At 38.9% G+C, this 16548-nt stretch overlaps 3 protein-coding genes across 3 annotated transcripts; 2 read left to right on the forward strand and 1 right to left on the reverse strand.

Annotated features, from left to right (window-relative positions):
• The first annotated feature begins 1010 nt into the window (after positions 1–1010).
• Positions 1011–8164, forward strand: LOC137730180 (protein RRC1-like). Its single transcript, XM_068469242.1, has 18 exons — positions 1011–1228; positions 1404–1491; positions 1603–1738; positions 1916–1961; positions 3025–3082; positions 3162–3314; positions 3706–3825; positions 3935–4100; positions 4356–4468; positions 4653–4733; positions 4822–5043; positions 5226–5284; positions 5411–5495; positions 5582–5719; positions 5878–6102; positions 6202–7004; positions 7092–7258; positions 7422–8164. Exons 2-18 carry the CDS (start codon positions 1417–1419, stop codon positions 7733–7735), a joined length of 2961 nt encoding a protein of 986 aa, XP_068325343.1. The 5' UTR covers positions 1011–1228; positions 1404–1416; the 3' UTR covers positions 7736–8164.
• A 136-nt stretch (positions 8165–8300) lies between these two features.
• Positions 8301–13013, reverse strand: LOC137730191 (uncharacterized). The gene is made up of 9 exons (XM_068469251.1): positions 12873–13013; positions 11873–12232; positions 11639–11789; positions 10899–11239; positions 10650–10797; positions 9818–10158; positions 9598–9748; positions 9036–9376; positions 8301–8946 (listed from the first exon to the last, which is right to left on the reverse strand). Exons 2-9 carry the CDS (start codon positions 12206–12208, stop codon positions 8422–8424), a joined length of 2334 nt encoding a protein of 777 aa, XP_068325352.1. The 5' UTR covers positions 12209–12232; positions 12873–13013; the 3' UTR covers positions 8301–8421.
• Positions 13014–14312: 1299 nt separating this feature from the next.
• On the forward strand, positions 14313–16277 carry LOC137749377 (L-type lectin-domain containing receptor kinase IX.1-like). The gene has a single exon (XM_068489473.1). It carries the CDS (start codon positions 14313–14315, stop codon positions 16275–16277), a length of 1965 nt encoding a protein of 654 aa, XP_068345574.1.
• The last annotated feature ends 271 nt before the right edge of the window (positions 16278–16548 follow it).

The raw sequence follows: 16548 nt of genomic DNA on the forward strand, positions 1-16548 counted from the left end.
GCAGATTTATCTGTAGCAGACTTCAGACTTGAATCAAATATTAAGGGAATTAGCTATTAAGTGTATAATTTCAGACTATCCGGGCTTTCATCCGGTCTGTGTTTATTCGGGTGTTGTAACCCTTCTACCTGTACACATATCTTCAAAATTATATGGTGGCATTGCCCAAGTTTCAAATGAAAGCCAACGTTTGTTGTCGGCTTCGATTCCGGAGCAATTCTTCTTTGTTTCATAAACCTTTGACTGTGATATCAGAATCTTGTACCATTTAAACTTCAAAGCAGAGGAGATACCCAAAAGTACGTCTAAAGGGGTGAACCGTGAACGTTGTGTTGTGGTTTTAATGAAAACTAGTGTGGTTAGAGATTCAATCAAAACTACTAAATTACATGTTGGTTTTTATCAATAAAAAATTCAAACCCGAGATCTCTTCCAACACTTCGAAGAGAAATTTTGTTTCTCTTTCCCAAAAGCAAAACCATATGAGAAATTATTCTTGCAATTAGTACCAATACAACCAAATATGAAGGTGTTTCATTTGATTGTTTTTGTGACATTTCATTCCATAACGGGAAAGATGTCTAAAATTCGAAAAGAGTTTTGATTTAGTGCAATAAGACCTTGATTAACAAAAATTTTAATTCTGCCAGTTAGTACTACGGTCTAGTGATATTCATCTTTACGTAAGAGGTCTTAGGTTCGATTTTAGTCAAAAGAGAATTTAAACCACAGTATTGCTAGCCCATTGTGAGACTAATCCCACCTTCTCCTCATTAGTGTAGATAATATCGTTTGCTAAAAAAAAACAAAAACAAAAATTTTAATTTTAGATTTAATATAACTTTGTAATTGTGCCATCAAATAATATTTTGTAAATTAAAATCTATTTCAATTTTTTAATTTGAAAGTATATTCCATAATTCTAATAACGACAGACTAAAGGATTTTAATGTATTTGAGACCCAAATTAATTGAATATCTCCAAAAGGCAAATAATACTAAATAGTGCAATCCACTTGGTTTTTACAGTAAAAAAATCAGTAGTGCCCAAATTTACGATTAGGGCTTTCGCGGAGCCTCTTTCTGAATTTCTGATCGCCCACTGCGTTTCACAGTCGTCGTCCTCCGCGGTTCTCGGCTTTGCAGAAAGAGAGGGCGGATTCGCAATCGGACCAGTCGGGTTAGGGCCTTGCGGGAATTAAAGCTTCAACCTTCACACACTCTCCCGGTAAGCAGATTTGATTTCCGACGATTGAGCTAAATAAATTAAAATTTTGAACTTGGTAATCTCTCATGGTTTGGAATTTCGTTTTTTATGCAAATTTGGGTTCGTAGTTTTTATACTTTGTGAATTGACGTTGAAGTTATTGAGTTTTGATGCGTTTTGTCGAACTGATTTGCAGAAGCTGATGCAAAATGAGTTCGTTCTCGATTACCCGGAAGAAGACTCCGTTCCAGAAGCACAGGGAGGAGGAAGAGGCAAAGAAAAAGGTGCAGCTGCCGCCATTGATTATTAACCTCATTGAGCTTGTTGGCTTGGCTTTTGTGGAAAAGAGGTTTACTGACAAATTATTGTTTTGTTCTTTTCGATTTTCGTTGCAGAGAGCGGAGGATGAAACAGCTCGGTTATATGCGGAGTTTGTGGAGTCATTTCAAGGGGATAACGCACCTGGGTCGAAGGCCTTTGTTAGAGGAGGAACAATCAATCCCAATGAGAAGGTGAAGCCGGATTCCAAAGGTTAGTATAGCTGGAGAACTATGTACTGCTTTCTGTTTAAGTTCTGATAGTTTCAGTTCTTAGTGCTTTGTTTTCATATTATGCCATTGCACAATATGGATAAGTAAAATAGCTTTCCATTATTATCAGAACACATTAATAAAAGTATGGACCTTTTTATTCATTCGCGGATCGCAGGTGAAAAGTCCAAAGATGGGGTATCTGTTCCAAAGAAGGGGAGTAGGTAAAGAAATGCTTTTGATTAGCCATGCTGCAATACTCTTCGATAAGGCATCATAACTAGGAGAATTTTTATGGTGATGATTTGATATCCTTGGATGGATTTTGTGTTGTGAAGTTGTAAGTGTTCTAAATAGATAAGTGGAAAATGACGATTATTCAACAATCGATTTCAAATAAATCAACCCTAATGTTTACTCATTTTCTCTTTTAATTCCATTTCTTTTGGTAAAATGTATTGTGAGCTTGCTATTCATTCCTAGTTTATTGAATGCGTTGGAAATCTTTGGGTTTCTTGAATGTTTTAAGTAAGTGTATACTTCTACATGTGCATTTTTTATGCATATTGTACTGAACTTGAGGGTAGTGTCATATAGTGGAAGTTCTGTAGTTGGATTTAAACTCGCACAAATGCTAGGTTGATATGAAACATTGTCAGTTCTGTAACGTGTTCTGTGTGTAAATGTTTTATGAACCTTTTTGTGACGTAGTCAGTAGTCATATAGCTTATTCCGACTCATGAGTTGCAGTGTAATGTTGTCCAAATCAATAACAATACCAAAAGTTAGGTTTAAAAACCGTTTATACTTCATTCTAAGTGAGAAAATCTAGTGGTCACCTGGAGTTACTACATTATCTCGTAGAAACAACTAAGTTTTGGACCGGTTTGGATGAGCTTTTGAATACTTTTCTTTTCTATAGAAGCAGTGGGAAACAGTAGCCTGTTGATGTTGTCAATGGCTTATATTTATAATTTCTGAACTAAAGCTGATGTAGATTCATCGGGTTTTTTGTTTTTGTTTATGTCTTAAGCTTGCTTTCTAAAGAAACGTCTCAGAACTCATTTGGCAACGTGTTTCTGCACTGTAATTTACTTGTCATGTTTACATAAAAGTTTGAGAATGGAGGAATTAAACAGGCCCTCTAAGGTAGCGGTTGAAAGGGCTTGGTTAGGAATGAGCTATGGTTGAGCAGTTGATATGCTTCATTCTATGTATTTTGATAATCACTTTCCAGGAAAAGAGCTTCGATAACAAGCACATTTGCCATTATGTTACCTTCTACAGGTATGTTCCGTCTTTCTTACCACCACCTTTGGCATCCAAAGGGAAAGAACCTGAGAAGGTCAGTAGGTAATAGCTTTTATTTATAGTATCAGAGTGAATTGTGTATTGACTCTAAATATTGCTCATACACATTGTAGAGGGAGGAGGAGAGGCCGAGGGAGAAAGAAAAAGGAAAGTCTCGAAACATCGATCATTTTATGGAAGAGTTGAAGCGTGAGCAGGAGATGAGGGAGAGGCGAAATCAAGAGCGTGAAAATTGCCATGATGGGCGGCAGATGGAGAATTCTACAGTACGTATTTCCCTAATTAATTCTAGTTTTGAATTTTGTAGGAATGGTGATTTGGATGATATATCTTCACTTTAGCATGGGTTTTTTTAAGTTGGGTAAATGACTTTCCAGTTCTCAATGCATTTTTTTGTTGTTCTAGCATTTGAGCCTCGTTATTAGAATAGTTTTTTTATTTAATGAAAACATGCAAATACACTTTGGCATTGTTGAATTACATCTTTTTTTTTGTTTTGTTTAATGTTAATATTTAGTGGTTCCTATTAAAATTTCTGTTTTGTCTTTCATTATGTCTTTACTTTATCGCTGTGTCATACAGATCTTTTGTCTTGCACATCATATGTTTTCTAGTTCCTTTTGAAAAACATATGTTCATTAAGCCATACCTTTTCAGCCATCCAGTCGCTTTGATGAACTTCCTGACGAATTTGATCCAAGTGGAAAGCTTCTTGGATCATTTGATGATGGTGATCCACAAACTACTAATCTATACGTCGGAAATCTGTCACCAAAGGTTTGCTTCTTCTTCTCCATTTTTTTGTAGGGTTTGTTTTGACTTTGTACTCTCTTGCGTATGATACAAAGAACTTGCCAATCTGAGCATATGTTTCTCATATGGCTAGGTTGACGAAAATTTTCTTTTGCGAACTTTTGGAAGATTTGGGCCTATTGCTAGTGTGAAAATAATGTGGCCTAGGACAGAAGAGGAGCGAAGGCGCCAAAGAAATTGTGGCTTTGTAGCTTTCATGAACAGAGCTGATGGTCAGGCAGCGAAGGATGAAATGCAAGGTTGGTTACTTCCAGTTACCGTACAATTGAGGCTTCCTCTTGGTAGATGTTTTAAATATGTATCTGTGCTCTCTCTGCGAAGATAGAGTTATCCTATTTGGATCTCATGTTACTCAGTTTATACTAATCACACTAAATTAACTTTGAAGAACAAATTGCTAGTTGATGTTATTTTCTCATGCTATAAACTTTTGTGTACTGGGGAATGAAGGATAGTAAAGTAATTACTAATTAACAAAAAACATTGTTGTGCAGGAGTGGTGGTTTATGAGTATGAGTTGAAGATTGGGTGGGGCAAGTCTGTTGCTCTACCATCACAAGCTCTACCTGCTCCCCCTCCAGGACATATGGCCATCAGGAGCAAGGAGGTTTGTTTCATTTTCATCTTAAATGCTTTGAAATTAATTTGCAGCCGTAAATTGTTTGCCTGTTTGTTTCTCCTAAAGTTTGAAGCATCCTAGCTAATTGTTTGGGCAGCAAGGATTTGACATTCTCAGCATCACTTGACGCTTCAGATGGATTGTTGGAGCTAACATTCTTTATTGTTGACAGGGTGCCACTGTAATCTTGTCTGGTCCATCAGGTCCCTCAGGCCCACCTGTCACTTCTGTTCCTAGTCAGAATTCTGAACTGGTACACTACCTAGTTCTTTTGTGGTCACTACTTTTATTTATCCAATATTGCAATCTTGCCAATCTTTGGATATCTTTTTGATGAATAGGTTCTTACTCCAAATGTTCCTGATATAACGGTCGTTCCACCAGAGGATGATCACCTCCGCCATGTGATTGATACAATGGCTTTGTATGTTCTGGATGGTGGATGTGCCTTTGAACAAGCTATTATGGAAAGAGGTAGAGGGAATCCTCTTTTCAACTTCTTGTTTGAGCTTGGCTCAAAGGAGCATACTTACTATGTATGGAGGCTCTATTCGTTTGCTCAGGTAAATCCTTTGTCTTATGTGTATGCACACATGCATCATATTCCTAGGAAGTTCAGTAAAAAGACTTAAGCTTGTCTGTTACTGGTTGCTGAGTGATCTTAGCTATTGCTTCTTGAAGCTTCTTAGTATAAAGTATCTGTAGCCTAAGGGACTGAAGATTTATATTAATGTTGTGAATGCAGGGTGATACTCTACAAAGGTGGCGAACAGAACCTTTCATTATGATTACTGGTAGTGGAAGGTAAACCAAACCTACTTTTTCCTCTTTCTATGATTGAGTTATTTTAAGACCATAGGTGTGAGAAGTAAGTTGGTGCATTGGACCATAATACTGATCCGTCTGTATATTTACTTTATATTTTTCTAGATGGATTCCACCACCTCTGCCAATAGTAAAAAGCCCAGAACATGAAAAAGAGGCAGGTACAACATATGCTGCAGGAAGAAGCAGGGTAACTGTCTTGTCACATGCACTAGCAGGATGAATTTATTTCATATGTTTTCTCATGGTGTAACTTTCTTTTCATTAATATTGCAGCGTGTAGAGCCAGAAAGAACACTTACTGATTCACAGAGGGATGAATTTGAAGATATGTTACGTGCATTAACGTTAGAGAGGAGTCAGATTAAGGATGCTATGGGGTTTGCATTGGACAATGCTGATGCAGCTGGGGAGGTAAATGCAGATAATAGAGTCACTTGTCAGTTTCTTATTCAACTTTACAGATATTACCAGAGATCTATTAACCAGTGGGGAGTATCAAAAGAAAAGAAAAGGAAGAAAGAAAGAGCAGTTCTGCGTGTACACATTTCTCAGACTGTTTTGTGTTGCAGATAGTTGAAGTTCTTACAGAGTCTTTGACTCTTAAGGAGACCCCTATCCCAACCAAAGTAGCAAGACTTATGCTTGTCTCTGATGTGCTTCACAATAGCAGTGCTCCTGTAAAGAATGCATCTGCATACCGCACCAAATTTGAAGCTTCATTACCAGACATAATGGAGAGCTTTAATGATTTGTATCGTAGTATAACAGGAAGGATTACTGCTGAGGCCCTTAAGGTATGATAATGGTAGTTTCATTCTGCTGTAGTGACAGCCCATCATATTTTTTTTTTCTCTTTTTCTGACATTTGTTGAACTTTACTTGAAAATCTTCAGGAAAGAGTTCTGAAAGTATTGCAAGTATGGTCGGACTGGTTTCTTTTTTCAGATGCTTACGTGAATGGATTACGGGCTACTTTTCTTCGGTCTGGGAATGCTGGTGTGGTCCCCTTTCACTCCATATCTGGCGATGAACCTGAAATAGACAAAAAGACCACTTCCGAAGATACAGGTGATGCTATTAAAACCAATCAAGATGCTGCTCTGGCAATGGGCAAAGGAGCAGCTATGAGGGAGTTATTGAATCTTCCCCTAGCTGAGTTGGAAAGACGCTGCAGACATAATGGATTGTCTCTTGTTGGTGGTCGCAAAACAATGGTTGCACGATTGCTTAGTCTTGAAGAAGCAGAAAAACAAAGGGGCTACGAACTAGATGATGACTTGAAATATGCTCAGAAGCATTCAAGTTCAGCCAGAAATTCAAGTAGCCGCAGAGAAACAAATATTGAACCAGACCCAGTAGAAATGTCTGGATGGAATCGTTATGCAGAGGATGAGAGACAGTCTCAAGCGAAGGGGTCCCTACCCTTGGCCCAGACCTTTCCGATTCCGCAGCCTGAACTAAAAGCTTTTACCAAGAAAGAGAAGAGTGATCCTATTCTACCAGCTTCTAAATGGGCGCGAGAGGATGATGATAGCGATGATGAACAAAAGCAGAGTGCTCGGGGTCTTGGGTTAAGCTACTCATCTTCTGGAAGTGAAAATGCTGGTGATGGTCCCAGTAAAGCTGATGAGATGGAGGTTGCAAATGATGCAAGCATTCCAGCACAACCTGACAGTGGAATTAGTGAGGAGCAGAGGTATGTGCAGTTTCATTTGTTTGCAGCCAATGCTTTAAGGAACCTAACAAAATTGTACTTACATTTTGCTTGACTGTTTTACTGCAGGCAAAAGTTGAGACGTTTGGAAGTTGCTTTGATAGAATATCGTGAATCTCTTGAGGAGCGGGGAATAAAAAATCCTGAAGAAATTGAAAGGAAGGTTGCATTTCATCGGAAACGGCTGGAGTCAGAATATGGGTTATTAGATTCCAGCGAAGATGCTTCTGGGAGTAGTAAGTTCTCCTGTAGTTAATAACTTAATACGTACAACATTGGGCTGAGATTTGTGACATTTATTTGAAGTACTGTTTCTCTTGTCCTTTTTTTTTTTTTCTTTTCTAAATTTTAATAACGCTTGAATTGTATCTTATAATTTCCCCCCTATGTATTCTTCAGAGAGAACATCCTCAGAGAGGGACAGACGGGATGCCGATACTCGTGATGCTTCAAGAAAGCGGCACCGCAGTGGAAGCCAAGGTGATAGTCCAGTACAAAGATCATCAAACAGAGATCGGGAAAGGGAACATGATTTAGACAGAGACCGGGAAAGGCAGCGGGACAGAGACAGAGATAGACCCCGTGATTTTGAAGGTGATAGGGGGAGAGGCCGGGATCGGGATCGTGAGAAAAGTGGAAGTAGAGACAGGGATGACCATGAGAGAGAGAGAAGCAGAGAAAGAGACAGGGACCGGAGGAGAAGAATGAAATGAGTCTATCTATCCTGAAGCACTCCTCCTTGAAAAGAGTTGGGAATCTAATCGATAGTTTCCAAAATTGAGGCCCGTGGGTCGTTTTTTTGGAACCGTGATGCAGTGTTTCTAGATGATGTTGGGGCCAAGATGGAAGTCAAGCTGGAGACTACTTTGGAAGGAGAATTATTTGGTGAGAACGTGTTGTGTGTTTTCTAGTGATAGTTACTGTAAACAGATGTCTACAGTTACATCCTGTAACAGGAAATTTAGTTCTTGTTAACCTATATTTCTTGGCAATTATATAACGATTTCGCTTCGAAGGTGTCACATCTTCATTGCTTTTTGTAATGCCATACTTTGGTACTGGTTTGGTAATCCACCAGGAGAGAGTGGTTAGTATCTGGAAATGAAGCCATCAGAATCTTCCCTTTGTTTTTGGAAGTTCAATTTTACCGTGTTCGATCACAGTTTTCTGTTACCCAACTGTTGAAATGTATATGATCTTTTAGTTTCGAGTTCAAAGCTTCGTTTTGGCTTCCAACTGATACGCTGTTGCTCAATGCTTTTGGTCATTCTGTTATTGGACTCGGATTTGTTATTGGCGCTCAAAGCTTTGAGGGAAAATAATTAAGTTAATTTACAGTGCAAACGACCGGAACCCTAACCAGAATGTGAAACAAGGTTACACCGAAAAACCCTAAAGCTTATGACTGCGGACGGAGCTTCCTCAGTAACCACTTCTTGCGCAGCGCCCCATCCAAGGCCAGGAATGTCTTTGCCTTTCTCTCATCTTCTAATAGATCACAAGCATCCAACATAAGCTCATCATCCATACCTGGTAAAGCTTGAAGTGCATCGATTGCTTTTTCTATTGATGTGCGGTTATTTTTCTCCTTATTGTCTGCGAGTTTTGTAACCCCGCCTACCATCTCAGCTGGAGCCTTTTGCGTATCCTTGCCTGTTTTCTGTGCTTTCTTGGAGCGTACTGAGTTTGGTGGCGTCAAAGTTGGTCGCTTTCTCTGTTGATCAGATATTCCAACGTCCTCGGCTAACATTTGCAGATCTCCAGATGCTCCATTCATCTCTATTTCAAACACAATAGGGCCAGCTTCCATTCCTACACCCTGCCCACTGAATTTTCCGTCTAATTCTCTATTTACACAAATCTTGCTCAAATCGCTATAACCACCTAAGAATGCATTTCTATAGGAGATAGCATCTGGGTGTTCCTACAAACATATCATACATCACACCTTGGTCGGTTCATTCTACTCATAAACAAGTTGTCAAGATAAAAACAACAGAACGCATTACGTACCTTAATGTAAGCTTCCCAAATGTCATCTTCAGCGGTTATCATTTGCTGAGTTTCATCCCACATAAATCCAGTATGAGTGAGAATACTGCTGATGCAGTCATGCTGCTTCACCAAGCATGCATATCGATCTTCTAGAGCGTGTATATCACACTGAATTCCAAATTTCATATTAAATGATTCAAGCATTTGAGCCCATGCTTGCTCATTGAATGTGTGACTAATCTTATTCCCATTATGCAGCTGATCTATCATAAGATCAATAAAATAACGGTCCATTGTTGGTGTCCAATCTATCGGCAAAGGAACAACGGGAATGTAGGGCGTGTTATTCTTCTCCGCACCTACATGAGGATGCAAAGATCATTTAAATTGTCTTTTGAGTTTGAAACACAGTGCAATAAGTACACTTCTAGAAGTGGCATTCAAATACAAAACTTATTCTTCTTCTTCTTCTTGTTTTTTTTTTTTTTTTTTTTTTTTTTTTTTTTTTTTTTTTTTTTTCGAAATTGCCTTGCACACTACTTAAAAATCAGACTATTATGAGAGAGCAATGATAGCATACCAGTCATCAAATCTGCTAATTCACCAGATGGATCTGAATTGAACGCCAAACGACTGTATCTTCCATCATAAGTTTCTTCTTCAAAAATAACACGCAATTTGTTGTAGCCTGGTATAGTTTTAACTCTATATGATCGAGCATCAGGATGGTTCTGCATGCATTATATGTAAGTAGCAAGAAACCAACAAACTTTTGTGTTAATCAAGAAGGAGAAGCTTACCTTAATATAACCATCCCAAACACTATCCTCAGCTGTTACCATTTCTCGTGATTCATCCCACGAAAATCCACCGTGCTTAAGAAGAATCTTGATGTCATTGAACTGCTTTCGCCAGTGTTTGAAACGATTCTTCAAAACATCCTTATCATGGTGAGATTTGAATCGTGCATTGAAAGATACAACCATGTCATTCCAAGCCTGAGTTATGAAAGTTTGTCCTAGTTTATTTCCTCTCTGCACCTGGTCTTGTAACAACTCAAGGAGGTAACGATCCATTATTGGTGTCCAATATGTCCTTGAACGCTCACTGACATTTGGAGTCTGGCTCCCCTTCCCTTCCCCTACAGAAATAAAGATCTACTTGAAGCAATCCCTTCATTCTTGACAAGATTTAGAGACCAGAAAGAAAATGAAAAGAAAAAGAAGCAGACATTTCATGCGACAGAAAGTTTTCGAATCAGTCATTTTAAAAAAATGGGATGTGTTTCACACACCCTTTTTAGCTTCTCACACACTCTTATTTCTAACCATGGATTGAATAAATCAAACAGAATAAAAGGCCATGATTAAATAGGGTGTGTAAGAGGCTAAAAAGGGTGCGTGTTTATCATTTCCCTTTAAAAAAAAAAGAATGAATGAATGAATAATTTTTTCATGATCGATAAACTCTACAAACACCTGTCTGTTGGTGATAAGGAAACTCAGCAACTTTCATATGTCATTGGTTAACATATCATAATCTATAAAGAAACAAATAACAGTATGTGATCCCATTTCTCTTTCTGGGGATTTCTTTATCTTTATGACCATCGTGTCGTAAGTTGTAACTCACCAGCCTTGATGTGTGATGTATCATCAAGGTTTTTCTGTAGATGCAAATGATTGTCGATGCCAAGATCGCATTCAGTTCCAAATAACAGGGACATGCTAAATAAGTTTGGCAAGGCTTTTGTTTTATATGTCCGTGCATGAGGGTGTACCTATCATAACTACATCAATCAGTCGTTGATAACAAAAAGAATTAGAAAAGAAAAACCCACCAAGAATATATAACTCAATGATGAAACTGTCATCAGTGTACCTTTGTATATGCATCCCAAACCTCATCATCAGCTACAATCATATGTCGCGTTTCATCCCAGGAAAAGTCCTTCTGTCTTAGCAAAATTGTTGCATCACTATAATACTTCAACAGTTTCTTGTATCGATGCCTTAAAACTCGTAAGCTATGTTGAGGTCCAAATTCTTCATTAAATTTGGCAAGCATAACTGTCCAGGCTTGTTTGTTGAATGCATTATCAGGCTTATTGCCAATTGATACTTGTTCCAGCATAATGTCAACGAAATACTGGTCCATTTCTAGTGACCATTCTGTCCTTGGGCGCTCGCTACTTGAAGGAGCAAGGCTGCCCACTCCGTCACCTACATATTAAGGACGTTTAAGTTAATGTGTCACATTAGAGCAAAAAGTCAACTTATGTAGTAACATCCGTAATTTTTGGAAGCCAATTATCATCACGTTAAGCCAGTCATGTTACAAAATTCCGATGATCAGGCCATCGATACTTGTTTTGCTTATCTTATGACTAACAATAAGCAGATCACCTACTTGTAACAATGTCTACCATTTTGAAGATTGACCCAGAACTTCCTCTCAAGATACAAAAAATGAGTTCTATATGCTTCCTGATCGGCTCATCAAGCACGAGAACAGCACACTACCAAACACTAACCACCTGAAACTAGTCTCTTAAACTGAAACATCAATCGTACACTGTACACTCCTTGGTCTTAGGTTTATGACAAGGAAAGGATACAAACCCGTGGTTACTCCTTGAACTTCATCATCAAAATCTACGTCATGGCTTGATCGACTGTATCTTCCATCAGCAGTTGTATAGCCATAAATGAGGCATAATTCATTGAAATTCAACACCGGTTTAGTTTTGTAAGGCCGTGCATCCGGGTGAACCTACATGCATTAAATGTTATTTCACAGTTACAGAACAAAACAGATAGTTTTACAAATAACCAAGAGGAGGGAAAGAACTGCACCTTGATGTAAGCATCCCATATGTAATCATCAGCTACCACCATCTGACGACTTTCGTCCCAAGAAAACCCATTCTGACCAAGAATATTTTTCACATCATTGAACTGCATCCACAAAGTCGTATACCGGCTTTTCAAGACATCTTTGTCATAATGAGAGCCAAATTGTGCATTAAACACGCTGAGCATTTCGGTCCAGGCCTGCTTGTTGAAAGTATGGCCAACACGAGCTCCTCTATGCAATTGCTCCAACATAAGATCAATAAAGTATCGTTCCATCGTTGGAGTCCAATACGTCCTTGACCGATCACTATTCGCTCCCGCAGTTTGGCAACCCATTTCCTCCTCCTCCTCCAATCAACACTAACATACATAGCACAACACAGAGTTGATACCATTTCTTTTAATGAAAATGTTAAATATATTAAAACCAAACTGGCAACATTGGCACATTCAGCAGAATTTCAACCAGATAAGCAACAAGAAATTCTTATGTGTACCCGAAACGCTTACTACCACTCCACGCGTCATAATATGAATGGGCGACAAGATTGATACGCTTATATTAATGAAAAACAAATATAAGTGTTATAACTTTGTTGGAATCATACTACCGCGTAGAGGCATTTCGGCTACACCGCTAAAAATCTCATGAAATCTACAATCAATTTGCCACATTTTTGGAAAATCCATTGAACCCAACAAAGAAAAAATGAGCAAAAGCTTGAAAGCTGAAATCTTTATCTCTGCAAACCTTAAAAGCTTCATTTTTCTTTCCATTTTATGACAATGCAGCACAGTAGTTGAAGGTGAAATTCCCAATTCGAATTGGGATTTTTACACTGACAATGTCCGCTATCCAAAACTACCAATACTAATATAGGGCAGCTAAAATTTCGAGAACCCAGAGAAAAAAGTGTGCGATATTGATACAGAGACGAAGGCTAGAAGCATATATATTCAAAGGTTTGAGCAGATGGTGAAAAAGTTCGGTGCTTTATACCTGTGATGTTTCTACCGAGCGCAAGAGAGAGAGAGAGAGAGAGAGAGAGAGGGGCTGATTTCCGAGGGGGTTGGTTGGCGCCTTGGGAAGATCTGTGATTGCCAAAAGAGTTAACCCTAATCCGGAATAAGGGAAGGAGTACCCGAGGTGTTTGGTCGCGGAGGCAGCCCTTTCAATTTTTTTTGTTTTTATATTTACTTTTATTTTTCGGGTGCGGTGAATTAGAGTGGAGCGGATCTATCTATGCGGACTTCGTGTTAAGCCCACAGAGTATTGGGAAATTGGTTCTTAATACTTATATTAACGGTAATGACAAGTACATACACCTCTCTTTTTTTTTTTTCTTTTCTAATTTGGTCCGTCGATTTTGTTTAATCTATTCAATTTGATAAATAAAAAGAAAAAGAAAATGTGTTATAGGAGATTTCCCGAGTTATAGACTAAAAATTGTGTGTAAAAATCAGTTCGTAAATAATAAAGCACAAACTAATTATTGTATATTAAAAACGTGGATGTTCTGAAGTTAGCCGAGCATGCAATAATCTACCCTGATACCATATTAAAATGTAAGCGTATAATTCAAAATGAATTGACAATAAACAGAGAAGTCCAATATAATTTCAGCAATTATGCATAGTTTTAATTCCCGAGTACAATTGGATTTCCATCCTCATTTATGATAATGAATCCAGCTGGTGCCTTTCAATTCACCACTGAACCATCCAAGTTAAGTTTTAAAAGAAGCTTCTAGGAGAGGAGAAATTTTTAGTTGTGGTGGAAATATGGTTAGTACATCATATGTTTTTATGTAAGTGATGAGAAATTTTATTTTTTAAATTATTAACTTTTTAACACATATATCCCACCATTTATATAGCGACATATAGTGTATCATCCTGTGTGATGGTCACACTGAAAAATCTCTTCTAGAAGAGGGATTCCACCTAATAAACCGTGCTAGTTTCTTTGTTAGTTCCATTCGCATTCATAAAATCTTCACCCAAACTCATAGCCAGCATATCTACTCTAACAAAATAGCATGTGTATTAACTGGCACTCTTAACTTAGGGATTGCCATACTTCTTTAGTTATGCATCATTATCATCGCCCATATTCGATATTGCTGGCCAATGAGATCTTAAAAATTAATTTTAAACTCTAGTAGTCCTTATATATTTCTCAACTCATGCAACATCTTACAACATCTGCAACCTCGCGTTATGCGAGGAAAATGATCGTTTCGTATGACTTGCCTAAGCGTGTAGTTTTGTTGGTTTAATTCTCTATTTTTTGGTGGTTCATTGATGAGAATCTTGTGCGTTGTGTCAACAGCAGTTTTTGCTCATTATATTCTTGCGGGGCTTCCAAGTTTTCGTTTCTCTTAGGAGTTGTCTTTGTTTTATTTTTTCTAATAGCTTTTTACATCTCTATTTTCTTACGATGCCTGTAATCTGCAGCAGTCAGGTAACCTTCTGTGTTTTCTTCTTCATCAATTTTGTGTCACCTTTGGCTCATTCAAAATTGGCAAGTCCACTTTCATTCACCATATCTCAATTCAACAATGACAACAGAAACATAATCTACGAAGGCGACGCAACGCCTTCGCTTGGAATGGTTGAGCTCAACACAATGACTCAATACTTCCGCGCAGGACGGTGTACGTATGCGCAGCCTTTGCATCTATGGGACTATACTACTGGATCAATGGTTGACTTCAGCACCCACTTCACTTTCATGATCGACACGCGAAAAACTACGCAATACATGAGCGACGGACTTGCCTTTTTCCTTGCTCCTGTTGGCTATCCAATCCCTCCTAACGGAGCCGGCGGTGGCCTAGGGTTATTCAACACCACCACTCAATATGGAGTACCCCAAAACCAAATTGTAATGGTTGAGTTTGACACGTACTCTAACACGGAATGGGACCCGCCGGGGCAGCACGTCGGGATCAATGTTAACAAAATCTCCTCAGCTATTACTCGCATCTGGGAGTTCGGCAACAAAACTAGGAAGAACACTCATGTGTTGATAACTTACAATGCTGTCACCAAGAACCTTAGTGTGTCCTGGACATACGACGAGGACCCAAGTTCTGCCTCTTTTGCAAACACTTCCTTTTCTTTTCCTATCGACTTGAGTGAGGTTCTACCCGAACAGGTCACAATTGGTTTTTCAGCTGCAACCGGATTATATCCAGAGCGGCACGTTATAAATTCATGGGAATTCACTTCAAGTATGCACTATGGTAGGAGGATACAAAATCAAGGGAGGAAGATGCTAATAATTTTTGTAGCAGTTTCCGCCTTCGTTGTGATGCTTGGCGTGGCAATGTGTGCTTGGTTGGTGGTACTGATAAGGAAGAACAGAAACAGTTCCTTCAATGTCACGCCCCCTTTAAATGTGGATCTCGAGAGACTAGCCTTCCCGAAGCGATTTACTTACAAAGAACTAGTTGCGGTCACCAATGGCTTCGGGAACGATAGAAGGCTAGGCCATGGAGGGTCAGGACAAGTTTATAAAGGGATGTTACAAGATCTAGGCTGCACGGTTGCTGTCAAGAGAATCTTTGCGGAATCTGAGCACTACGAGAAAGTCTTCATTAACGAAGTGAAGATAATAAGCCGGTTAATACATAGAAACCTGGTGCAATTCATTGGATGGTGTCACGAGCAGGGCGAATGCTTACTTTTTTATGCATACATGCCTAACAGCAGCCTCGACCAACATTTATTTGGCTGTAGAGCAACCTTGCAATGGGACTTTCGGTACAAGATAGCGTTAGGCTTGGCGTCGGCGCTTAATTATCTACACGAAGATGTAGAGCAGTGTGTCCTTCACAGGGATATCAAATCAGCTAACGTGTTGTTGGACACCGATTTCAGCAGCAAGCTTGGTGACTTTGGGATTGCGAAGCTCGTGGATCCGCGGTTCAGGACTCAGATAACAGGAGTTGTAGGGACATATGGATACATGGCACCAGAGTACGCAAGCGGAGGGAGGGCTAGTAAAGAATCAGACATGTTTAGCTTTGGAGTTGTGGCCTTGGAAATCGCTTGTGGACGGAGGACTTACCAGGATGGGGAACTTCATGTGCCGCTTGTCAGGTGGGTTTGGCAGCTGTACCTAGCCGGAAATCTTCTCTATGCAGCAGATGAGAGGTTGGATAAGAAGTTTGATGAAAAAGAAATGGAATGCTTGTTAATGGTGGGATTATGGTGCACTAACCCCAGCAATAAGGGAAGGCCAAAAGCAGGGCAAGTGATGAAGGTCCTTCTTTTCGAAGCGCCATTACTGGAACTTCCATATGACCGGCGGTGGTACGATGATCCATTGCCTCAAGGCAATGATTTAAGTCCTTCAGCTCGACTCCTACTGCCTCAATTTTCGGAAAGACTTGTATGATTGTACATTTTCCATATAAATTAAGATTATATTTTCTTAAGATAGGTGAATTTTCTCATGTACGTGTTTTTATTTTTCCAATTTAGATTTCTTTGTTGATTTTGATTTTTGATAATTTTAGTTAGAAATTGTTTTAGAATGGGTGTTTGGAGTTGAGTATTATGAGATTTGGGACACCAAAAATGTGGTATCAATGTGGTGTTACCAAAACGTACTACAACTGTTGTCGATATTTAATTTTGATCAATTCAACAATAGAGATATCTATTTT

The sequence above is a fragment of the Pyrus communis genome, chromosome 1 (assembly GCF_963583255.1).
Source record: "Pyrus communis chromosome 1, drPyrComm1.1, whole genome shotgun sequence".
Lineage (NCBI taxonomy): Eukaryota > Viridiplantae > Streptophyta > Magnoliopsida > Rosales > Rosaceae > Pyrus > Pyrus communis.

Excerpts from the sequence above, each read along its gene's own strand:
- LOC137730180 (XM_068469242.1), top strand. The coding sequence starts at position 1,417 with ATGAGTTCGTTCTCGATTACCCGGAAGAAGACTCCGTTCCAGAAGCAC. Across the intron at positions 5,720-5,877 it reads ATGCTGATGCAGCTGGGGAG|ATAGTTGAAGTTCTTACAGA; the intron begins GTAAATGCAGAT and ends TTTGTGTTGCAG. Across the intron at positions 7,005-7,091 it reads GGAATTAGTGAGGAGCAGAG|GCAAAAGTTGAGACGTTTGG; the intron begins GTATGTGCAGTT and ends GTTTTACTGCAG.
- LOC137730191 (XM_068469251.1), bottom strand. The coding sequence starts at position 12,208 with ATGGGTTGCCAAACTGCGGGAGCGAATAGTGATCGGTCAAGGACGTAT. Across the intron at positions 9,749-9,817 it reads TTTGGGATGGTTATATTAAG|AACCATCCTGATGCTCGATC; the intron begins GTAAGCTTCTCC and ends TAATGCATGCAG. Across the intron at positions 8,947-9,035 it reads TTTGGGAAGCTTACATTAAG|GAACACCCAGATGCTATCTC; the intron begins GTACGTAATGCG and ends ATATGTTTGTAG.
- LOC137749377 (XM_068489473.1), top strand. The coding sequence starts at position 14,313 with ATGCCTGTAATCTGCAGCAGTCAGGTAACCTTCTGTGTTTTCTTCTTC.